This window comes from Xenopus laevis, chromosome 9_10S (genome assembly GCF_017654675.1).
Source record: "Xenopus laevis strain J_2021 chromosome 9_10S, Xenopus_laevis_v10.1, whole genome shotgun sequence".
Taxonomy (NCBI): domain Eukaryota; kingdom Metazoa; phylum Chordata; class Amphibia; order Anura; family Pipidae; genus Xenopus; species Xenopus laevis.
The window spans coordinates 72,047,603-72,073,992 of NC_054388.1; the positions used below are offsets into that span (position 1 = coordinate 72,047,603).

General features: G+C 37.7%; 1 protein-coding gene across 2 annotated transcripts; it reads left to right on the plus strand.

Moving 5' to 3' along the window:
- Positions 1 to 487: 487 nt before the first annotated feature.
- col6a2.S (collagen, type VI, alpha 2 S homeolog) lies at positions 488 to 25,048 on the plus strand. Of its 2 annotated transcripts, none has more exons than XM_018238909.2 (28): positions 488 to 642; positions 4,394 to 4,491; positions 5,301 to 5,902; positions 7,029 to 7,049; positions 8,167 to 8,232; positions 8,393 to 8,446; positions 8,568 to 8,612; positions 8,705 to 8,731; positions 8,818 to 8,844; positions 8,928 to 8,972; positions 10,658 to 10,711; positions 11,240 to 11,302; positions 12,567 to 12,629; positions 13,477 to 13,566; positions 13,769 to 13,831; positions 13,929 to 13,991; positions 14,870 to 14,932; positions 15,675 to 15,737; positions 16,056 to 16,106; positions 16,646 to 16,681; positions 16,888 to 16,950; positions 17,065 to 17,127; positions 18,714 to 18,749; positions 20,353 to 20,398; positions 20,612 to 20,764; positions 20,955 to 21,407; positions 21,623 to 21,661; positions 23,689 to 25,048. In XM_018238909.2, exons 2-28 carry the CDS (start codon positions 4,401 to 4,403, stop codon positions 24,291 to 24,293), a joined length of 3,045 nt encoding a protein of 1,014 aa, XP_018094398.1. In that variant the 5' UTR covers positions 488 to 642; positions 4,394 to 4,400; the 3' UTR covers positions 24,294 to 25,048. The 2 variants fall into 2 exon arrangements, with proteins under 2 accessions (XP_018094398.1, XP_018094397.1); XM_018238908.2 differs by having other exon boundaries at positions 489 to 646.
- The last annotated feature ends 1,342 nt before the right edge of the window (positions 25,049 to 26,390 follow it).

Here is a 26,390-nt window from a genome sequence, read left to right on the forward strand (position 1 = left end):
GGTACTTGAACTCTGTGGGAGAAGATTCTTTATATTTCTGGTTGTTACTAAGCTCTCTCTGGCCTTCTCTAAGCTCTCCTGCCTTGGGGGTCCCCTTTATGCTCAAAAAGAGTGGGAGATACAAAAGATTACCCTGTAAAGGTGGTCTGTAACCCAAAATATCTTTACATCTCTAAATTGCCCACACATGTTTCAATGCCCAAGAGAGGTCAGCAGAAAATAAACAAACATCCTCATGGGAAAGGGATTAAACATGGGGTCTTTTTTGACGTGTTAATAGAGCTGTCCACGAAGCAGGGCCATCAGTGGAAATATGTAGATATCCTTCAAAAGAACAAAAGAAAAGGCTACAAAGTCAAGATGAAAACGTCTCCTCTAAGGCGTGTTACTCTGTAAAAGTCCCACAGCTCCCCCTCGCGGTTCTGCCTTGGAAGTGCAGCTAGCATCCAAACTTTTTTGTAAGGGGCCGACCCAAAATGGGCAGAGATTTTGCAGCGAGAAAACGAGTCGAGTGGGAGAGCAGCAGCCGATCCTGTTCGTGCAAGAAGGTCCCATAAGAAGAAGTTTCTTCTCCCCGCAGAGGATGCACAGACCCAGCCCGCACATTCCGTTGTAAGATTCACACAACTCGATCACTTTATTGTAGGTGAGTCTCATCTCTGCATGGCTCTGTTTTATCCAACCAATACTATTATTTTGTTACATTTCGTGACCCAGAATGGCAAGTGAGGGCCTCCGGGTGGGATAGTGTCCATTTTTATCGCAACTGTACTGTTACTTTAAAAGGCCTTGCGATTAGTCCATCAGTATATACGGTAATTGTACCTTACATGCCATTACCAAATGATGTGCCTATCGGTATGGGCAGTACCATCTTTTAGGGATGGGGGGTGGTCAATCACACTTGGAAGTGTTTTACTTGACTAACTGTCTCTTATTTAATTAAGGCTGGTTTTTATTAGTCACTTCGTTTAGTACAGACAGTGGTTAGGTGCTTTATATGCATCAAGTGAGGAACTAACTCTGTTTGGATGGGGAAATGTAAGAGGCATTAGATAGACCAAAGGGATCACCAAACTGTGGGGTCCAGTGCATTGCATGGGGTCTTGGGGGGCAGCGTGAATTAAAATTAAGGTAGGATTAGTGGGTTGATGCCTGTACATATATTGAATCTTTGGAAATAGAGACAGTTTTTTTTTTTTTAGATATAGTGTAACCTATTATTTGTAACCTATTATAATTATAACCTGTGTTTAACCTATTATAAATTGGAGAGGAGGGGGGGACTAAATCAAATGAAGGGGGCAAACCAAATGTTTACACACAAAGGAGCAGCGGATTCCAAAAATTCAAAAAAGTGTGACTGAGAGAAAAGGGGAATTGTTGTGTTTTAGTGATCACTCCTGGGTATTCATATTATGGGGTGATAAGCTGAGACTGCTGGTTTTTTATGGGTACGGGATCTGTTATGTGTCCATTTTAGAATTTTCTGGATAAGGGAACATTATGTAATTTGGAAAATCATACCTGAAAACTTTAAAAACATTAAAAATTTAAACACCCACTTGGAATAAATTGCCATTGCCATGGATTTATACGAACTTAGTTAATAAAGTAATAACATAAAGTTAATGGGTTTTTTTTTTATACAATTGAAGCTTGTATTTGTCCAACCAGCACCTACAGATAAACTATTTCATGGGACAAATGAGAGAGCTTTTCATTCTGTAGAGAGCCATGATTTACATTGTATTCTACAGTGTGTGTATGTGTATATGAATGTAATGTATATGCCTGCTTTTGTAAATGTGTGCTCTATAACCCAATTTCAACTTTAATGACTGCACAACACCTTAACAGTACACAAAATGCATAAAAAAAACTTGCATAAATGCATAAAAACCTTTATATTTTTTTCATGTTACTGTTGCTTTAACATCATGTTCAAGGCATGGCCTTATTATTACAGACAACTCGTAAATCAGAAACTAAGGGGAATGGCATTGCTGTATTTAAGATAATAGATCATTGTGACATGCAAATAAAGCAATGCCATAAATAGTAAGTATGAGCAGAATGGAGAAAATTTAATTCTAAGTGATTTTCCAGCATACATGCATTACAAAATATAAGTGATTCTAACGTTATAAATGTAATTGCTATTTAAATAAGTATCAGCCTGTCTCTTTCTCTGTTATGCGGGTTCTGATTATTGAAACAATGTAGTAAAATCAAGCTGACTTATAGACCTGTAAAGAGACATGTAAGCCATTGTGGGAAATATGCCAGTTGCAGTACAATATAGTTGCACATGGCACAGCAGGTTGCATAAATACATACAGCATACTTGCCCCTAATGAATCACATGCAGATGTCATTATGATGCCAGCAAAGTAAATGAAAGGGTACTTTCCCCATAAAAGTCACTTTAAATATGTTGCAGATGAAAGGATAAGATAGTTTGTCATTGCATTTTTTATAATTATTTGTTTCTCTATTTTGCTTCTCTTCAATGGCATCCAGTTGTTAGGTTCAGTGACCCCAGAAACAAAGCTATCCTTTATTCAGGCCTACTCCTTATTACCTTATATTCTTATATACAAAGGAATAACTGACTTCTAAGGTCAGCAGCCCCCCACAGACTCAACTCCGCCGTTAGTGTAGAACTACAGAAAACACTATAGTTTGAAAATTTGTCTTGTATTGAAACTGCATGTAATAGCACAAGATTTTGTGTAGTGCTACAAAATCTGATCCTTTATGCTTATGCCCAACCAATAAACCCCTGATCTGCCCCAATTCCTTTAATCACCATCACTAGCATTTTCTAATATGACAATCGTTATTGCCAAGATTCGGAGAGTATTTCCTGCATGTTAGTGGTAACTCCCATATTGGTTTTCTCAGTTGAGGTACAGTATGTCAGTATAATGTTAGTTGCAGGAAATTATTAATGGCAGCTTCCATTTGTTTTAATACATGTTTTTTGAATGAAAATTATTTTTAAACAGTACTGGCAACTATAAGAAACATAAACCACTGGGAAACATCACTCACAAACACAGTGGGGCAGATTTACTAAAGGGCGAAGTGGCAGTCGATAGAGAAAATTCGCCAGAAATCACATCCGCAGGGGCATCGTCACTACCGACAGGCGCCCTATCGGCAGATGGATTTTCGTTCAGCCAAATGATCGTTACTCTGCAAATTCACTAGTTTCCTTCGCCACCTTAGACCAGGCGAACTGATAAAATGAAACTACATCCTCCTCATATTTATGTCAGTGACATCATATCCTGTATGCTGAAAAGTCATAAAAGTTGTAAAAAACGCTGGCGTTTTTACATTAATTAAAGCGGGATTGCCTTCAATAGTTCTAACTATTTAAGATTTTTGTGTTTTTGTTTCAAACCACTTGAGGGGTATGCCACATTTGTTTTAGGGTGAGCTCATGTCTAGGGCATTAGAGGATCTCTTTTTGTCCTTATTTTGCTTCCTTGGACATTTGTAATAAGTGGCCACTTCAAGCATTTGCACCAACATTTCTAATAAAGACACATATATGACTTATATGTACCTGCCCCATTCAAACTGACCTAAGTGTAAGAGTACTAATGAAGTTTCTGTAGGCAGAAATGAACGCTAGCGAAAGTTTACTATTCAATGCTCGTGCTGACTAATTAATGCTAACGAAACTCTAAAAAATTAGAGTAGTGGTAACGAATTTTCATCTGGCGAAGTGGCGCGAAGTGTGGCGGATCGTTCACTTTAGTGAATTTGCCCTAGTGTACAATCGAATAAAATAAAAGACTTCAATTTTTTTAATAGATTTTGGTTGGTCTTTTTTTATTCGAATTTCCAAATTATAGGAGTTCAAAAAAACTTACTTCGAAATTTGACCCTTGATAAATCTGCCCCTATATGTTCTAGATATTTTTGGCCATATGGAAAAATGATTGATTATCATTACACTTATTATATTGGATGTTTAAGGGAGGCATAAACCAAAAACCACTATACTGATAAGCTAAGGAGCAGCACACATACTGTATGCCCTGTTGATATATTTGAAGCATCCACTCTTCTAACCTTGCACATTATGTGTCACATACAGTAAGTTTATTTTGGAACCTGACTCCAGGCCTAACCTGTCTTTACATTCAGAGCTGTTCTATCTGGACAAATCAGCATATCTTAAGGTGGCAGATACTGTAATAAATTATTAGGGCATTTTTAGAATAGCATCATCTTTGGAAATGGCCCAACTCTTAAATCTTACTACTTTAATTTTCCATATGCATTAACCAGTCATATTCCTGTGAATGGCTTTGTCACTGTTGGATTTCTGTCTGCCCTCTCACACTTCTTTCACATACTCTGTGTCTCCCTACAGGGTTACCATGGCGTGGGTACTCCGGTTGTGTTTGCTGCTTTGTGCTCTTTTTGCCAGTCTCTCAGCCCAGGATGTGGCTGGCTCAAAGCCATGTTCAGGTATGTACAACTATTTAAATTATGGCAAAACTCTGTAGATGTATTGTATGTACAGTTAACAGCCAAGATCCCATTTTTATGCTTGTCTCTTGAAGTCATTAAAATAACCATGCACTTAGCTAACGTCCTGACTAAATATATCACATTTTGCAGCTGATTATAAGCCCAGTTATTATTCCTATGGCAATCTGAAAAAGATATTTAAAATGGAAAAGCAGAGTGACCTCAAATATGCATTCCTTACTTAGACCTCTTCAAGCAACTGTAGATGTGTATTGAGCATTTGTATTGAGCATTGTCTTGTCATAAATACAGTCATTGATCACTGCATTGTCTCCTATATTTATATTATTAGTAAGCCTTATAGGCTTACATTGAAACTGACAAGCACTTACATATAGAGCTGAGACGTGATGGTGCAAATGCTTGTCAGCTGATTTCAAGACCTTGGGAACTGATTTAGATGCTAGTATTACAAAGAATGGAGCCACAGCTGGGACTAGAAGGTCAAGAGATATTATGGCTGTTTGGATATCCTTCCCAGTCCCCAGTGCAGCTCACTTCTAATGGTATGCTTGTTATATATATACAGACAAACAGATGGCATGGTCCTACTAAAAACTTACCTACCCTTAAATTTGGGTATCTAAATAGAAACAGTCAGTAGCATTCAAGCAGTTGTAGTATGCAATCCTGCTTAACTGAACCATACTCATGTTTATGTCCTTACTGTGTCTTTGTCAAGTCTACATATGACCAGCATGTAGCTGCTTCTCCATACTAACTCACAATCCACTGTCTACCTGCAGATAAAATCAAGTGCCCAATCAATGTGTTCTTTATCATTGACACATCTGAAAGTATCATCCTGCAGACTGCTCCCATTGAGATTTTGCTAGATAACATGAAAGTATTCATCCCAAGATTCCTTGATAAGTTGGAGGATGCTGCTTATTTGGACCAGGTGGTACTCAACTGGCATTACGGAGGTCTGCATTATTCTGATGAAGTGATCATATTCAGTGATATCACTACCAACAAGCAGGAGTACATATCAAAACTGAAAGCAGTCAATTACATAGGACGTGGTACTTTCACTGACTGTGCCCTCTCCAACATGACGGCCTTGATTCAAAAACAAGGCGATGATGCTATCAACTTTGCAGTGGTTATCACAGACGGTCATGTAACTGGCAGCCCCTGTGGAGGGATGATGCATCAGGCAGATCGCGCAAGGAATGCTGGTATCAAGTTGTTCTCTGTAGCTGCCAGCCATGATGTATATGAGTCTGGCCTCCGGGAGATTGCAAATACACCCTATGAGCTCTTCCGGAATTCGTATTCCTTGTCTCGAGCTGATGATCGTACAGTTATCAATGACAAAACTATTGACAAAATCATTCAAGTAATGGTAAGCATTAAACAAATTTTTTCCATCCATAAAAGCGTTCCATTGCTGTCTGTAGTTCTCCAATGAAGGTAGCCCAAACTCCATCCCTGATGTTACTGGTCTACATTTCCAGCATGTTTTAAAACTATGTAGTATACTGGGAGTTTTAGCCCAAGGCTGAGCAACACTGTTATTGAAGGTTTACATCCTCTTCAAAGTTAGAGATATTGACAATATACTTTATACAAATAATTACACTTGTCTTGTACATTAAAAAGTTGCTCACCTTTTTCAGTATGACGTAGAGAGTGATATTCTAAAATCATTTGTAGTTGTTTTTCATATTTCATTATTTGTGGTTTTTGCATTATTGTCGCTCTCCAATTTTTAATTTGGTTAGTAGTGTCCAAATTACCCTAGCGACCATGCATTGATAATATGAAAGACTGGAATATGAATAGGAGAGGACCTGAATAGAAAGATGCATAATACAAAGTAGCAACAGTAACATTTGCTTAGAATTAGTCATTTCATCACATATTAATGTTAATTTAAAGGAGAACCACCTAGTTAATATTAATTATAGGGCAAAAGATTTCTAAATGGACCTTAACGTCTTCTGTAAGTTAATGTTAAATGAAATATGAATATGATTATTTAGACAGACAGAATGTATCTGTCACATTCCAGGAGATTACTAATGGAACATCAGTTTGCTGATGGACTAAATGTAAGTGAAGAATCAGGCACACAATACCACGCCTATTTTCCATGCTTCACAAATGGCATACATAAGGGCTGCCAAAAAAAAGAACATTTCTAGTAGACATGCACAGAATTCATTATTTGGGGATTGGCAGGGAATGATTAAAAATAATTGCGGTTTCTTTGTTCATTTAAGGAAAAATTTATGTGATTTTAAGGATCTGGAATTCAGTTCAGTGAGGCACTTGGATTCAGCTGAAAATCTAAAAGTACCTACATCTTTTTATTATGATAGAGTATATAGATAGGTCGATAGATAGATAGATATACAGTATTCAATAAATTTAATTTATTTCCACTTCATCAAGTTATTAAATATTGTGATTATATGACTTGCATTGTAAACTGTATATTAATAAATGTATTTTGTGTCTTTTGACAGAAACATGAAGCTTATGGAGAGGTAGGTAAACAACTGCTTGCAATTTATTTTAGGACTAAGTTTCTGAGGAACCAGCTCCAGTAATATGTTTACCTTACAATTACAACAGTTTGATCCAATGAGGAGCAATCATTCCTCTATCTAACAATGATGGAATATACATGGCTAGGGCCCCATAGTTCCAGGGCCAAACAGGTGCCAATGGAATATATCTGTACCAGTGAAGCATCCTGCTAGATTTATTTCAGGGGTGAACATTCACCAAAGCTGTAATAACTCTTCTGGTGTCAACATTTGACCAATGAGTATTTAAGTTTGAAGAAGTCACCTATTTTGAGGCAAATACTGAAATAAGCAAACGTTTAGCCCTTAGAGATTTACATGTTCATGATCAAGTCAGGCTCATTTTCGTAAGATATATATATATACTGTATATATATATATCTTACGAAAATGAGCCTGACTTGATCATGAACATGTAAATCTCTAAGGGCTAAACGTTTGCTTATTTCAGTATTTGCCTCAAAATAGGTGACTTCTTCAAACTTAAATACTCATTGGTCACACTGAGATTACGTTTGAAGTCATAGTCAGTGAGTTTAAGTTAAAATATGTAAGGAGCAGCTGATATTTCATTCACAAAATTAATGAGTGAGATAGAAGCCACTGATGTTAAATTGTGGTTCAGGGGGTTTTAATGGTAAAGAACCCATTGAGTATTACAAGATCTGCAAAAGGGTTCTCAAGCTACTTATATACCTGTTTGAGCAGATTCAACTCCTTTTCGTAACTCAACAAAGAATTAGGCTTTTTTGGACAACATAGAATACATAGATCTTGGATGCTACAGGACTCTTGTTCTTACATTACAGACTTGTGTAACAGTTCTGGTCACTAGGTACAGAGCCTAATCTTTTGGGGGGGGGGATTCAATTGTGGAGAGCCATGATTGACAAGAAGAGAACTGACAGCATGTAACAAGGCTTGCCATATACTTGCATGAAGTTCAATAGCTAGCCTTAGCTTACCCTAGTCTCACTTACTATGGCTCACTTACTTAGGTTTCTGTTTTTAAATGCAATGTATTCGTAAGCCCCATATTTTATTTAGTTAACCTTGTTTATTGTGTTTCTGTTAGTGCTACAAACCGAGTTGCCTGGAGATTCCTGGCCCACCAGGTCCCCATGGACAAAGAGGACAAAAGGTGAGAAAAGCAATGTGTTTATTTTGTTTGTATTATTTCACATGCCAAAGGTGTTCAGATGCTCTCTTCTTGTACAAAATAGCTCATTGTTACCATAAAAAGAGCCTTTTGCTCCCCTAATAAATTCTTTTTTTTGTCTACCTGACTTTGTGTTCTCTAGGGTGCCAAGGGAAATGCTGGACTACCTGGAGATCCAGGAGAGAAAGGACGACAGGTAAATCATCTACCTTTGTATCCACCAAAGGGATTAATAAAACAAAATCAAATGAAGTGCTTCAGTGTTTTGAAGTTAAGTTCTATATTTTCAGTGAGTCTTCTCTTTTTTTATCTTTTAGGGCGACCCAGGTATTGAAGGACCAATCGGTTATCCTGGTCCCAAGGTTCGACTTCTTCATGAATAACCTCAGAACTAATATGTGCTAGCATTGTTTGAAATCTGTTATCTGACAGTTATCTTTCTCTTGTGTTTTAGGGAGTTCCAGGCCTGAAAGGTGAAAAGGTAAAAATGTAACCATCTAAAGCTTCAGATGGTTAGTACAGAAACATCTTTATCAATATAACGCTCTTGACTTTTCCTTTCTACAGGGAGATTATGGAGCAGATGGAAGGAAGGTATGATCATTTCTTTACAGTAAATATTTTTATATGAGCACATTTGCTATGCATAGCACTAAACAGTTCTTTTGTTATGTCAGGGAGCAGCTGGAGCTCATGGAAGAAATGGGACAGATGGACATAAGGTAAGTAATGATCTATAATAGTTATATATAATGCAAAAAATTGTATCAGCACTATTTTAATGCTCTAAATATTATCTTTACAAGAATATAATTAGCGCTCACTCACTTTTATCAGAGAGATATGATTCTAACAATAATATGTTATCATAGGTGATAATGTAGTAGGAAAAAAAAAGATTTCTACATACTCAGGGAAGGAAACAGCTATAACTTCATTCAAGCTTAAATTCTGAATGGAAATTGAAGAGAAATTAAGGCAAAGTGGTGTGTTATGAAAGATTAGACAGGCCTGATACATAGTCACCACTGACCATCATCAAATATTGGGCTACAGGCTTCAAACTAAATGTATTAATTAATTAATTAAAAATAAATGCATTTTACTCTATTCAAAGCTTGTACTTTAAGAAGTAATGAACTCTTAGCTAGAAAACATCAAGGATATTACAAGTCAAATTGGACTACTTTGACTTTTTCAAGTGCCAGGGTTTTTTAGGATGGGGAGTAATTGGAGCTTCTTGATATAACAGATTCCTAAAGGACCTTAAGGAAATATGCTTTTGTCAGGTTAGATACTGTAAATAGTCATTTAGAATTCTGACTGGCAAATCAGCACTTGACTAGGTATAACCTAATACTTTACGTTAAGCCTTGTTTACCAAAAGTCCTGTGATTTGTGTAAAAGCCTAAAATCCACAGGCATGTCATACAAATGTTATACAATGTAACTGAAAACACTTATTAATTGCACCCTACTGAAAAATATAGAGGATACATATTCTGTGATATGTATAAAAGCACATAAACGAGGGCGTTCTGTGCCATATTCAGGTATGGGCATATTGATAATTTAACTTTATCTCATGTCCTGTAAAACCCTTAAAATATATTCTTCAAGTATTTAATTGATGTTTATCATTATATAATAACGTTTGCTTTATTGTAATAAAATTATGCCATTTATGAAAACAAGTACCAGCCCCAGAGGTCCACCGCCAACAATGTTTTCATTGGTTTCCAAATGAAATTTGACTTACTAGAGGCCCTGCCTTAGTTTACAGTCCTGCAAAAGCAGAATTCGATTGATATTTATAATACGCAATAAGTTATTTAAGCAGTTTTATATACTGTATTTTAAGTAGTTTTAGAACAACAAGGTAATTAGCATGCTAAACAGAATATTGAGATATTGTTACATTTAAAGGTTTAAACATAAAGGTCTTAATAATCAGATGTTATATTAACACAATCCGAATGTTATCATTACTCAGCATGCATGGAATTATATACAATACAAAGCACACTCAGTGCAAAATATTATCCGTTTACCCATGGCCACTCCTGCCTCAGGTGGCAGCGAGCGGTCAGTTACAAGGGGCAGGAAAGAGCCGCCTCTTGTAACCTTAAGAGTAAAGCTTCCGGGTTTTAACCCGGAAAGTCGGCTCAGCTAGTGCAGAAAGCGCCATTGCAATTGTGATGCTAGCCCCTTTGACCCACTCCGACGCTGATTTTTAAGTGCAGAGCAGGAGAGGGGGGGCAGCATCAGCAGCCCCAGAATCGTCGCTGTGTTTACCTTATATTAGGAAATGTTTATAATTTGTGTCCTTATAAAAAAATAAGTATAATAAACATGTGTATGCACACTGGGTAAAAATAATTAAATATAATGTTTTTTTTATTTTTAGGGTAAACAAGGTCGTATTGGTGCACCTGGCTGTAAGGGAGACCTTGGCAATAGGGTAAGAATTATCAGGTTTAACCGATAAATTTAATAATGTTAGCAGGGGGTGATGATTTTAAAAGTTAGGAAGGAAGAGTAGAGAGAAGGGTAAAATTAAAGAGGATGAACATTATTAGTATTAATTGGGAAGACATTGAGGATATAGAGGCAAAAATTAATTAAGGTGGCAGGATGGATGTTAAACTGGAAGGGATTTAACAACTGATTGCACAATAGAGAAAAATTAATAAACTGGGGAAGAGATAAAAGATACATTTGCAGGGGAGAGATGGGCAAAATGTAGGGGACTTATTTTGTGACAATTTAACAGTGCAGTTAAATATTAATGAAGTATGTTAGTGAAGTATGGCTAGTTTTATTTTAGACAATACTTCAGAGCCAACAAGTAATTTAGAGATACATAAGAGACTGTGGTATTTGGAGAGAGTTCCTTAATAATGAACATGTGCTTATAGAGTGTAATGAAATTAGCAATGGTGATGATTATGATACCAGTGTGGGGAAATCATGTTAAATATTTCCTTAGGGTTCTGATGGTTACCCAGGAAGTCCCGGCGACATAGGGGAAGCTGGAGACAAAGGCCAAAAGGTATGTGTTTGTGGTTGCAGTAAGTGAATAAGAACATTTAGAGGCACATTTATCAAAGGTCAAATTTCGAGTTCATGTAAAAAACTCCCATAAACTCCCATGAATTCGAAATGCGACCAATTGAAATGTATTAAAAAAATTTTTTTTCCAAAACTAGGGTGAATAAGATCAACCCGAAAACTCAAATCGAATTTGAATTGAATTTGATTTAAGTTTTAAAAACTTGATTCGAGTTTTTTCTCCAAAAAAAACCTTGAATGTCAGGAATGCTGCAAACAACTCCAAATTGATCCAAGGACATCTTCCTTTGACTAAAAAACAATTCGGCAGGTTTTAGGTGACGAATAGTTTGAGTTCTTAAAGGGCCAGTGTATGATAAATCATATTTTTTTGTTAAAAAAACTTAAATCAAATTTTAACAGTTCCCTAGTCAAATTTGACTGTTTTGGCCATAAAAAAATGGAAAATTCGAATTCGAATTTCCAATTCGACCCTTGATAAATCTGCCCCTTAGATTAAGTAAATTTTGCACCCACAGGATTTTTTGCTTTCATTGTCATAATTTGTCATAAAAAGTCACTTTCCCGCAATGGCAATGAGAATCTTGTTATATGACCCTGAATGCATCTATAAACAGGATTTGGATAAAATGTTCTAAACTGCACAAGTGCAGTAGCAACCAATAATCATTATGTATTTAATGAAAGCCAAAATCGTATTGGCTGCTGTGGGCAACTATACTGGTACAAATTAGTAACCCATTTTAGTAATTCAGCCCCGCAGAGTCTTTGAGGACCTCAGTATTTGCCATCAATATGGATTTATGAAGCTTTGTTATCATTAAGCACAATGTATTGTCTAAATAATACAGAGAAAGTAGCTGCTTACAATATAAAGGATGGTTGGTAACTGCTATGTTTAGCCACTTCACTTCTGTTACTTAGTAAACCAGATTTGCTACTAGTGTCTGCCTCTGTTTGGTTATCATTCAGGGAGCAAGGGAATAATTATGAAATTGTTAAACATGGTGGCCACTTAAAATATGTCCATAGATGACTGATATGGGGAGTCATTTGGAAGGTGGAAGCTCAGCTTGTATAGTGGCCCTATGTTGGCTAAGTGTTTTGCTCAACTTTACAGTACTTTTTCTCTTTATGTAACAGTTTTCTTTGGGACAGTATGCCACTTTGTTATTTTATTATTGTGTACTTTATTACTTCAATGCATCTATAACTGTGGTCAATCAAAATGTTTTTGTCTTTAGGGTGATTCTGGTCGGCCTGGACGTACTGGACCACCTGGTCCTTTTGGAGAAAAGGGAAATAAGGTAACATTGGATCCTTCTGTAGATAAAAAAATTATAATATTTGTAAAAAATATACACATTAGATGGATGAATGAATAGGTAAATCCATAGGTAACCTATTACACATAACATTAGTTGTCAGCCAGCTCTAACGTGGGAGCACGTGGCATCACACAAACATAGTATTGATATTTTTTACTTATCTAAGCTAGGTGTTTATTTTCTTGATACGCTACCTTAAAATAGAGTACAAAACACGGACAATGTTTACATTATGCTATGCTTTATTTATGTCATTTCAGTTTTTTGTAATACAAAACCTTTGCTCAATCATTTGCTACCCACTGGGCCAATCTGGTATATACTTTACAATATATAACAGCAGTTATTTAGAATCAGAACACAATATTGGAGCACACTTTTAGTTGTCTTCTGATTGGCCCTTAGTAAAAGTTTTGTTTTATGTATAACTCTAATCATGTTGAAGATACTAATCTTATAAGACTTGGTGGGGTAGTACACTCCAGGGACCCACTTTTTCTAGTAAGCTTTTTATTTCTTAAATTGTATCATTCCCTAGTTATGTCACTGGATATTAGAAATCATCATTGATTTCCCGAAATCACTCAACTTGTGACCCTGTGCCTTTCTCTAAAGTTATGGCTGTATTAATGCTGTTCAGAAAATGAATGCAGTGTAACCTGATGACCTCCTGGCTCCATAGCTGAAGCCATGGGGAAACCATAGTGAAGAGCTCTTCTATGGAGTTTCATGCTGGACCTAAGAAAAGTGTTAATACATTCACTCTGGCCCAGCTTAACATCTCTGTCACACTAATGTTGTTCTTGTTATTGCTGTTTCCTTTCAGGGCCCTTCTGGTAATGCAGGAGCACCGGGACCCCCAGGACTAAAAGGGGGTAAAGGAGGCCCTGGAGGACCAGGACCAGAAGGAGAACCAGTAAGGACCCCAAATGCCACATGTTTCTCACTGTCTTTCTCTATTTTCTGTTGAAATTTGTTTGATTGCATTTAATTATGTACTGTGGATTTAACAAGTCTTACATGATCTCTTCTTATTGTCTTAGCACTGTTATTTTCCCATGATAGTTTGAATCTTCCTATTGTACCTACTAGCCATGTCTCATTTTTTTCTGTTCTAGGGTCGCAGAGGGGACTCAGGTAATAAGGGAGCTCCAGGAACTGATGGAACTAAAGGAGACAAGGTGGGCTATAAAAAATAATGCATCCTTATTTTACCGAAAAGTGCATTCATTTTGTAAATACCTTGTATTTTATTGTGGTGTTTCTGTTTGTTTGCAGGGAGATCCTGGTCCTGAGGGCCTAAGAGGACTTATTGGAGAAGTTGGATTAAAAGGAGCAAAGGTGAATTTGGAGTAAATGCCAATACTGAGTCCATGGTCCAAGACAAAGGACATTTGTGTATACATAAGATATATGATAACAAAATGGGAAAAGGACATAGGTAGTTGCTAGTGGCAGATTTGGACACCCAGTAAGGAAGAAGCATTGGAGATTACAGCCAGGATCGTGTAGGGTCATTGGAGTTCTCTTTAGAATGACTGAATATAAGAGAGGGTAGTAGAGCTTAAAGTAAAGGCAAGGTACAACAGTTTTGAAGAAAGGTCATGCAAACATCATCTTTTAAGTATGTTGATGGGATCTTAGGAGCCTAGGGTAATCTCTTCCTGCGAGCATAGAGCATTTGTTCCAAGCATCTTTGCCTATGGTGTAATACTGTGGCATGGAGATGGGGGAATGGGTATCATTCTGCTTGTGAATTTCAGACAATAGCTATACTTGGTTTTATCTCTGATCTGGAGCTTTCCTCTCACTAAACTGAAATGTATTATGTTTTCCTGTTAGATGTGCAAGGAGCACATTTATTCTATACAAAAGGTCCTTGCCTCTCTGTACTTTGTTACAACAATCAATGGATTCCAATACAAACCTCATTAAGGAAACACAGCAAGAAAAGTCAGTGCTTGGCAGAGCCCCCTGAATTATTACTACTCTGGTTATTAAACCTCTCATAATTTAATAAACATTACACTATTCTATTGATTTAGAAACTGATGCACAGCACTTTGCAACTAACTCCTGTGCCAGCACCTCCTACCTCCTGAGCCCCATATGATATAATGAATGTGATTAAGTTTGGTCATTTGATTATGTTATTCGGTTTATCAGTCGGTCTAACCCATTGTCCTCATTTGTGTTTGCAACCTCTTCCTTTTTCATAGGGTGATCGTGGAGGACCAGGACCTAGAGGGGCACAAGGAAATGTTGGGGTCCCAGGCAGGAATGTAAGTGAGACTGCAGTGTGGCTCTTCTTTAAACTATTTGTGGTTTTATTTTTCTCATAAATATAATATATCGTTTTGTGATCCTCCAATGGGCAGAATGGATAATGCTTGAAATTCTTTCCAAATTAGTTAATATTGCATCATTCACTTACTAGGGACAAACTTTCTATACTGTCATCTGCATTCAGCTTGCACCTAGTGAAATTTCAGCATCAACGATGCTGTTACAGTGGCTGAGATCTAATAGTATGACATAAATTGTTAATGGGCCATAATAGTACATTTATTAATGGCTCTGGGCAGACTCTTAAATTGTCCACTGATTTTAAAAAAAAAAATAACCTTCAACATTTCTCAGTATTAAAGTTTTTTTTGTTACTGTAGCCCAGGGGTACAACACAGCTTTGGTGGTCCCTGTTGTTAAACTGTGGTTATGGCCCTATATCCATATTCCCTATACTAGAGAACACAATAGCCTGCTCTACTTCTACACACCAAAATTATTTAGGGTTACTAGACTGTCTACAATACAACTGTACTCTTTATATAGACTTAATTGATTTAATGGCTCAGTTTTCACTGTATTCAAATCTGGGAGTTTAGCTAACTCCCATGTAAAAAAATGAGACCTGTGGTGACCTTTAGCAATCTCCTCTCTATTATATTAGCACCCACTCTTCATTGCACAGCAGTTCTACAGTAACACTGCTTACAAAGTCACACCTTGCTTTCTCTCTCAAAGGGATCACGTGGAGACCCAGGAGACATGGGTGAGAGAGGAAACCCAGGTCCCCAAGGACCTAAGGTAGGCATTTGACCTTAGAGTGTATTTGGTCTTCACGGTATATTGTTAATATTATGATGTTTTGGTATGTGAGCATGACAGTCTTCTTCATTTCCTAAGAAATAAACACACATTGGGAGGTGATAGCAATCTATGTTTCTGGAAATGTAAGACTTTGAAAGGGAAAATGTAAAAACAGGCACATATTTGTTCCAGGTCTTGTAGCACGCACTAACCAATCGGGTCTTGGAGTTCAGTTAGGTCAGTAAATGCTAGCTGTAGAAGGCAAATGTATATTGTTACTAACCATGACTATTAATGAGTTGTTTCTTATCTCAGGGAGACAGAGGCAGACCAGGCATCAGTTACCCAGGTCGCAGAGGAGAATCAGTAAGTACAGATGGATGATGTCTGCGCTGTATAGTAGCATGTACAGGACAGGCCTGCGAGAGTTGTAATGGCAATTTGGAAGATTGACACACCATGTGTGGCCCTTGTACGTTTCCATCCGTTTATCATGTTTATGAGATACATGTTCCAATTCTTTATAGAAAGAAACCCTGCCATAAATAAAGACAGAACTGTTGTTAATGAGACAAATACACTTCCCAGTGGAAGCAAATTAGTGGAAGCACTTTTAAGAACACTTAGAGGGCTATTTTCTTCGAATTTTTCTCAGTGTTATAAAAAAAAAAAAAAAAAAACATTCGGCCAAACTCCCAAACCTGAATCCTCTTAATTTACCAATAATTATTCTTGAAAACTTTGACCAGAAAAAGTGGAGGTTTAATAAATAGGCCCATAGAGTTTCCCACCTGTAAGTGAAGATTTAAGACAATAGAAAAATGTACATGCACTAATATTACTGGTTTAAAACTTATAGAGACTTTGAATGCTTCATTTTAACTGTCTGTCATCTCTCTTTCTAGGGAGATAAGGGAGAAAAGGGCATGCCTGGGCCACTGGTAAGTGCTAAATACTGTCTCTGGGCTGGATCTAAAAAGAGAGAGAGAAAGGAAGAAATAGAGAAAGGAAGAAGTGAGTGAAAAGATCCTGGCACAGAAATGGTTAGGTTTTGCTAGCATACACATGCAAAGAAGTTACTAAAGCAAATTAAAAATTATATTGTATAGACCTGTTCTTGAATTCTGATCCGTTCTCTGCCATTTAGGGTGGACGAGGAGACTTTGGCCTCAAAGGATCTCCTGGGCCCAATGGAGTAAAAGGAGAGCCTGTAAGTATATATGTGTGTATATTGGTGTAAGTGTGAATATTATGGGTGCTTGTATGAGCTTGCCTACATATTAGACAGGCCGTTCTCTTGTAAAATGTGTGCTCTTTTCCACAGGGGGACCCTGGCATAACAGGAGAGCCTGGTAAAAGAGGTGAACCTGGAGACCCAGGAAGTGAGGTATGCTGTGACTACCATTATTCTACTGTGCCCCAGGAGCTTCTCTTTATGTATCACTGTAGTGTATGCCCTCTATATCACAGTATAATCTCTATGTAAACTTAACATCAATGTGTGCTTTATCACTGTGCTGATATGCTGCTTTTTGTTCACTTTTAATTTCAAGACATTTTATAGACAGCCCATTACAATAAGGCATTCAAAATGTGCATAGGTAACCCATTTTTGGCCACCCCCCGATGTCAAGGTTGTACATCACATAATTCTTACCGATGCAGGTCCTAATGGGATCCAGGAATAAACCTGTGGTTGGCCCATTAGGAAAACATTCACTTACACACACTTAAACATTCACTTACAGTGTAACAAATAACTTTATATAACATTAAAGGTCAAGTAAACACATTTACATTTCTCATTACCCATCCCCTGGGAAATATATACAGTCCAAAATCCTGGCCCTCCTTGCCAGGCAAAGTCCCGTAACTCCTTTGGCAGACAAGAGTCTTAATTCCCTTTCCCCAAAGAGTACAATGTCTCAGGTAGCGTTACCTGCCCCAGTACTTTTTCCAACTGGACAAAGTGCTGCTTCCAGGTGGCAGGCACACAAAAAGCCTGTTTCTCCAAACAGGAGATTGCTGGATCCTTATCCTTTCCTACCACTTCCCTCAGGTAACAGTCACCCCAAAGGAGTCACACAGGCGGGTAGTCTCACACAGAGCTGACAGGCATCCACAGCAATGATCTCTTTATAGGCTCCAGACTCTCCCAGTTGAGCACATAACAAGGCTTGAATCCTTCAGATATTTGCTCCCAACGCTGTCTATAGCATGAGCACTCCCAACATATATTGCTGAACTGCAGCTCTCAACACTCTCCATAGTGTGAACATGAAAATCCGGCAATCCAAACTTCAAACCTTCTTGGTTGAGCTTTCAGGCACTGGAGGATCCTGCCCAGCCTTGGCAGGCCTATTGAACTCCCTTTTAGCCTACATTTTGCCAGATAGGATTCACTATATCCACAGTGAAACAAGGTTCAGCAGCAAGACAACAGCAAAACTGTAAAACTGTAATGGCTGTGAGCACATGGCATTCTCCTTTTATATATATTGGTGCACAGTGACACCTTGTGGCTGCCTTTGGGATCAGCCATGCTGCACCAATCACAAGGGCTCTGCCCCTTAGGAAACCCTGTCTCTCAGCCATGAGGCTCCGACTGAAATGGAAATTAACACTGCAGGGTCCCTACACATACTTATATGACAGGGAAGCCCCCTGCAATTTGGGCCCTGACAGATAAGGAAATTAGACTCCTGCTATTAATCTCCTCTAGCGCAGGCAACTAATCTCCTTCAAATGCTTTCCCACCTGCAGCTTTGGGCGACTTTGAAAAGCTTAAGTGACTGTGTATGTTTTCCAACTGGTGATTGTTATTTCTCTTTGATAGTATGGATGATAAGGTTTTTACTTAAGTCAGGACAAAATTACTTTATGGCAAATCAAAGATTTTGTTAAAATTTTCTTTAAACAAAGGTTATATTATGTCTATGGTCAATGAATGATTCTTGCTATTTTCATATTTAGGGTGATGTCGGCCCACCAGGTGATTCAGGATTGACTGTAAGTATATTGACATTATGAGCAAACTGTGCTAGGCCAACCTGCATAACATACAATATAACATAAGACACAAACATATTATAAAAAAAGTTAAAATACTCACTTGATAACTGCAACAACTCCTGTAAAGTCAAGGATGAGATTTGCAACATACCGAACATGGACCCAACTGGTAAAAGTAATACTTGCTCCGAGTAGAGAAGAAAGATAACATATAGAAAATTAAATTAGCATTTTCCAGTAAAGGTGACAACTCTAGTTACAGGCTATGATATCAGACAGAACAGGACTTAATAGCATGCTGCCTTGTTCCAACTTGCCAATTTCCAACAGGATATGTAATAGAACTTCAATTCATTGAAATATACTTATTGAACACTGCTGATTTATTTGTTAAAATTAGATTGCTGCGGTCTCCTGATTTCATAACCAAGTGTATACATCCAAGTTTGAAAAGATATATCTTTGTGAGTTCAACCCTAGGCATTCCCATGGAGACCGTCAAGCTCAGTGGATACATAGCATGAATGTAAATAAAAATATTATCCAGAACCCTCCCTTTACCCCACCAATTGCTAAAGGGGTTGTTCTTCTTCAAACACTTTTTTCAGTTAAATTGGTTTCAGCTTGTTCACCGGAAATAAAGACTTTTTCTATTTTCTATTTGTGTCCGTTTTTTTTTTTAATTTCTGAAGTGTAACGTTTCAATTTTTACCTTCTTAAGCAGCTCTGGGTGGGGGGTCGCAGAACCTTTTACTGTTCTAAATTGATACATTTAGTTGATATATTTGTTATCTTTATTCTGATGAGCAGAATCCCTAAGTTTCATGAAAGGCAGCTGTTAAGGTGGCCATACACAGAGAGATCCGCCCGTTTGGCAATGAGGTGGGCAATATCGGGCTGATACGATCGTGGGTCCTAGGGCCCAATGATAGGATCCTAACGTTGGGTAATGGGACCACATCAACGAACAGATGTGGCTGCGATCTGACTGGATTTTTAATCCCGTCCGATTGACATCTGCCCGACTTTCGGCCAGATATCGATCAGGGAAGCCCATCTGAGGGCCTCATACACGGGCCAATAAGCAGCCGACTCGATCTGTCGGCAGCTTTTATCGGCCCGTGTAGGGCCACCTTTAGAATTGATACAATAGTTGCTTATATTCCACAGATACTGCTGAGAACTGTATCAACTAACTGTATCTACTAAACGTAGCAAATTGTAACAATTCAGAATCTTCACCTGGATCACTAAACTGCCAGAATGAGACCCCAGAGACACAAACATTAAATTTTAAACGTACATGTTGATGATTTGGTGAAGAATCTGAACATAACAGGATATGGGGCGATACCTTACTGACAATCCATTGCTAGTAGAATAAGGGTGCTGATTAAAGAAAGCCTAAGGGACCCTATTTGATACTTCCTTGAGTTCGAATAAAGCGAATAAGAACGGAGCATAAACATTGTTTTTTAATCTTTAGTTAAGTCTGTCCCTGTATGTATTTGAAAACATGTTAGATCTGAGACAATATTGACATACTCTTTATATGATCAAGCAACATATCTAAAGAGGATGCTGTGTGTTTATTTTACAGGAGTGTGATGTTATGACCTATGTCAGAGAGACCTGTGGATGCTGTGGTAAGTGTTCCTTTTATCATCCTCACACCTGTCAAATCAGTGTATATCCATAAAAGTATCTGATTGGTATAGAGAATTACAGAATGCAGTCTTATTGCAGGAATATTACTTAACAGTGTCTTTAAACAAGCATTTTATTGTGTGATACTTACAGACTGCCCAGACTGAACTATAATCGAAAATAATCTTTTACTCTTTGTTCATTTCTTTTAGATTGCGAGAAGCGCTGTGGGGCTTTGGACATTGTGTTCATTATTGACAGCTCTGAGAGTATCGGTTACACAAATTTCTCACTGGAGAAGAACTTTGTTATCAATGTGGTGAGCAGACTGGGGGCCATTGCCAAGGACCCAAAATCAGACACAGGTACTACATAGCACTGCAGCTCAACTTTACATAATAACATTTTGTACAATAATACAGCAGTAGACTGTAGTGCAAATCTAAACACTAACGTAATTTACGATATCAATATTTCATGTCTTCTTCTTTAAAGGAACCATAATGTTTATCTTTTCATTTCCTATGGTCTCAAAGTTAATATTATTCTTTTTAGGTGCTCGTGTTGGAGTTGTCCAGTACAGTCATGAAGGTACTTTTGAGGCAATTCAATTGGATGATCCTCGTATCGATTCACTGTCTAGTTTTAAGGAGGCAGTAAGACGTCTTGAGTGGATTGCAGGAGGTACATGGACACCATCGGCTTTGCAATTTGCCTACAACAAGCTTATCAAAGAAACTCGTCGTGATAAGGCAAAGGTATTTGCTGTGGTCCTTACTGATGGTCGCCATGATCCTCGTGACCCAGATGAACGCCTTCAGGTGCTTTGCGGTGGGGATGTAGATGTCAATGCCATTGGTATTGGTGATATGTTTAACAAGCCAGAAGAAGATGAGACCCTGACTTCCATTGCCTGCAACAATAAGGGGCGAGTGACGAAAATGAAACTCTTTTCTGAACTTGTAGCTGATGAATTCATAGACAACATGGAAGAAGTGCTTTGCCCAGGTAAGGAGTGCTCTGTACTGTATTATATGAAATGGCACAGTTTGACAGTATCTCTCCAAATGCCTTCATAAAAGGGGACGTGTATATAGCAAATTTCTTAAGGCGGATAAGTAAACAGAAATAGCAATAGATACATAAATAAATAGATAGACCTATGGAATGTGCATTTCCTCTAAATTGCCTTTTCACACTAGTTCTCTCTTACATTCTTGCAGACCCTCAAGTTGTGTGTCCGGACCTGCCATGCCAAACAGGTAATGTTAAAGATATAGAGACATTTATTTGGTGAGCTAACCTTTCAGTCTTTGCAACTCGGTAACAACTGCTGAAAGACAAACTGTTTTGTAATGTGTGTTTGTCTCTGTATGCTAAATAGTGCGGATATGTTCCAGCAGGCACATACCTCAGATTTTACCCTTCATTCAGTCACCTAACACTCAAAGAAAAATATAGATTGTCAAGTGTACAGCAAGAGTTCTACCTATGATTTCACTTTAACCCAATACTTTGTAAATTACCCATGTTGAACATTGTAGCTCTTTATGATCTACATCAAACAGCTATCGCTGGTGTACTAAAGAGCAGTGTAGATAAAAATTTCCATTAGCAGTTGGCACTATCCATTAATTTTGTGTTACCTTTTCTTGTATGTGCTTATTTGACACTAAAATATAAGCTGCTGCTACAGTTATAAGTATTGCCACAAACAGGCCAGCCCCATCCATTAGCTGAGCCAAAATATGTATACAGCTAATAATTAGACTAATATGTAATTTAGGGCTTTTTTTGGATGAATCTTATTAATTGTTTATTCAGCCTTGATTGTACACAGTCTTAATATAACCATTTTCAGCTGTAAAATGTATAATGATCACTAATAGTGCACTTTTATATCTAGCAGTGTCATTTAGGAATGATATTCTAGGACTGACAATTCACAGCAAAAAATCAGAAAAGAAAAATGCAAATAAAAATTGCATTTTGTTTTACAACCTCTCGCTTTTGTAATAGTATCATAATGATTCTTCATACCACTTTTATGATTATACTGATCTCTGCATTGGAATTGGTAAAATTATATTTCTATGACTTGCAAGTAGCCGAATTTTAGGGACAAATCTTGTATCCCTTCGCACAAGTAGTAGAAACCTTGTATGTTTTCTCTTTAAACATCATGTCGGTCCTCTTAGAAAACATCTGAATGGGATTTTTTGAATTTACTCCTCCAAATCTACCCTTTCTCTCTTTTCACTCACTTTCTAAGATGGAGACAGGCATAGTAACCACAGGCTCCACAGAAAATGGAAACACATAACCTTTTAATGTGTATGAAGGGCAGACAGCAGTTTGGAATGGATAGAGTAATGGATTTGTGTTAAGAATTGGGATTTGGATAGAGAAATGAGAGGCATCGATTGGGCTACTACGACCTTCGACTACGACTTCGAATCGAACTATTTGAACTAAAAATCGTTCGACCATTCGATAGTCGAAGTACTGTCTCTTTAAGAAAAAACTTCGACCCCCTAGTTCGCCATCTAAAAGCTACCAAACTCAATGTTAGCCTATGGGGAAGGTCCCCATAGGCTTGGCTAACTTTTTTTGATCTAAGGATATTCCTTCGATCGTTGGATTAAAATCCTTCGAATCGTTTGATTCAAAGGATTTTATCATTCGATCGAAGGAATAATCCTTCGATCGTTCGATCGCACTATTTGCGATATTCGAAGTCGAAGGATTTTAATTCCCAGTCGAATATCGAGGGTTAATTAACCCTTGATATTCGACCCTTTGTGAATCGGCCCCTTGGTATAGGATGCAAACAGAGTATAAGAAGAGAGGTGATAAATGTTCAGTCATAAAAAGAAAGCGCAATAATGGGAATAGTTAGTCTCAGACATGACTTTGGCAGGGCCACAGTATTAATACTTGCATAGCTCAGTTGTTTTCCATTATTTATTATGGCAAAGCAAGATAATGTTTATGAACTGAGCTTATAAATGAATAATATATGGTGTTAAAGTTTTATCTTATTAGATATTAGTAGATTGTATCTTTCTGGCATCATCTGAAATGTTGCTTTTGCTATTACATTTATTTGAATGACAGCATTAATTGTTTCTGGTTGGGTAATTTCCATATAAATAAGCCCCAGTATGTACAAAAAGTAGTAGTACATTTTACTTTTATCCAGTAATAAGAGTATTGTGTAGTATACATAAATATATATAGTGTGTATATGAACTGGTATACATAGCATATAAACATCTTTCTTCTACAGAACTTTCAGTCGCTCAGTGCACACAGCGCCCTGTGGATCTAGTTTTCCTCATGGATGGGTCTATGAGAACTGGAGAGCAAAACTTCAAGTATGCAACAGGTTTTGTGGATGAAGTGGCTCAGAGGCTGTCTTTGGCGAGAAGGCACGATGATCCTTCCAATGCTCGAGTATCTCTAGTGCAGTTTGGAGGACAGGACAAACAATCAGTTGCTTTCCCTCTGGCCTTTGACCTTACAGAGGTTTCCCAGGCCATAGAAAAGCTGCAGTATAATGGATCATCTGCCGTCATTGGATCAGCAATCATTTATGCCATCAACAATGTCCTCCAAAATTCAGGCCGTCCAGCAAGACGGTATGCAGAGCCTTCTTTCGTCTTCATAACTGATGGAGAGACGGGACCGGAAGGACTAGAAGAAGCAGTCACTGCCATGAGGAAAAATAATGTAGTTTCGACCCTAGTATCAGTGGGACCTGAAGATTCCATTGATATGAAGGTTTTGAGGCAACTCAGTATGGGTGAGAGGGCAGCCATCTTTAGACAAACTGACTACAGCAAGCTGACTGAGAATAGTTTTATGGACAGATTCATACGCTGGGTGTGCTAGGTCAGAGAGGGTTATGGAGAGCTCAGGAGAGAGAGAGCCAAATGAGTGACAGACATACATAACTGACAGATATATATATATATGCAGAGAGACCCAAGGACAGACAGAGACTTAAATGTAGACTAACACAATGTTTTAAACTGTAAATGTAAAGGCTGTACCTTTTTTGTTGAGTTTCTAGTAATCTGAATTACTCCAAAGACTCATAGATGCAAATTGGTTTATGTATTAGTTGGAACCCTCTTTGAGCTTTCTTATTCGCCCTTTGCCAAACATTCCATCATAAATGGATCATTGTAATGCACTAGTATGTACACACCAGAACATTCACACAAACACACACAAATACAAAAAAATGATCCTACATACAGACACCCACAAAAAAGGTCTGTTCTCAGGTCTGTGCAAGCAACGTTATTTTTTAGATCTGAATCATTACAGCAATTGTTTTTTCAACATCCTAAAGTGAATGACACAGGGATATTAACACAGAACGTATTTGTCCTGCTCACGTGGTTTCAGTGTCCCAAGCAACGTGTCACTTTCATGTGGTGCTAAATACAACTCACACTCAATGGTGTCCTGTATGTTAAACCTATGGGCAAGTGACAAGCCTGAGGAAGTCATAAGGATGAATGGGGGTTGTAGCTGATGAAAAATTAAGTGTCACAATAGAATATGTTCCAGAGATTTGGATGCCCTGTGACTGTGTTGGAATTCCTTTTTACAATATGAATAAAAAGACCAGTCATCCACTTTACTTGTCTTGGCTTTATTTGGAGTATATTTCTTTTTTCATACAAGTCAAGGATTTATTGTTGGTTTTCAGATTGCACTTAATTCTTCTAATACAGGCTGGCACAGACCCCACAATGGTTTATGAAGATAACATCTCAATATGTAGCCTTACACGTTCTGTGCCTTGTGGGCACTTAGTCATAGGCTAAAGCAACACTGAACATTCAGTCGTCTTTAAATAAGAAGACCAATCACAAGGAGACATTTAAACAGCCAAACAGAAAGAGTGTTACAACAAGTTTTGTTATGCTGTCTAAAGTCTCACAGTTACAAATTGAAAAAATACTTGTTTAAAGACTTGAAGATATATATTGGAGATATTAATACAACTTAATAAGAATGTATACACTTAAAGGGGTTGTTCACCTTGCAAACCATTTTTTTGGATAAGTTCAATAATTCAATGTGGCACCCCATTAAAGTGATGTGGAGTGTTACATACACTATTGGCTTTCCAGTGCAGCAAAATACTGATAAAACAGGACAGGCTAGTTAAAGGAAGTAATTCAGTATTGTTCACCAGAAATAAAGACTTTTTTTAATTGCTTTCCAAGTTTTGTTTTTTAACCATTTCCTCAAAATTGAACTTTGAGGGCAGAGGCACACGCTGCTATTTTGGGAGATTAGTCGCCCACTGACAAATTGCTTCTTCTTCGGGCAACTAATCTCCGTGAACTGCCATCCCGCCAGCTAGAATATAAACCACCGGCGGGATAGTACTCGGATCACTTCGGTTTTCTTAACTCTCCCGAAGTTTTCTTGTGAGGCAACTTCGGAAATTGAAATTTTCCGAGTGCCATCCCACCGGCTAGAATGTAAATCGTCGAAGGCAGTTCGGGGAGAGCCAGTTAAAGAGCCAAAGACCCCTTTCTTCTTTAGAAGGTGAAACATTAAACTTTACACGTCAATATTAGAAAAATGGTCACAAATAGAAAATAGAAAGTAATTGGAAAAAGTCTTTATGTCTGGTGAACTATATGAAACCAACTGAACTGAAAAAAAGGAGTTTGAAGGTGAACAACCCCTTTAAGGGAGACATATGTGATTAAAAAAAGAATATGAATTGATTAAACAAAGCAGGAAACATTGTAATAAAGATTATTTCCCAGTGGTTGTCTGGTTTCCAGAAAAAAGATTCATTTAGCTTCCTGTTTTAGAATATTCCATCCTCTAATGTGTAATGAAACTTTTTCTATACCTATTACTGAAAAGGAACTGAGAAATCTGTTTGTGCCTGAACTAATTGTATTCTTAAAGTTAAGTATGCGCACTCTGATTCTCTCGCTTAGAGTGCAACAT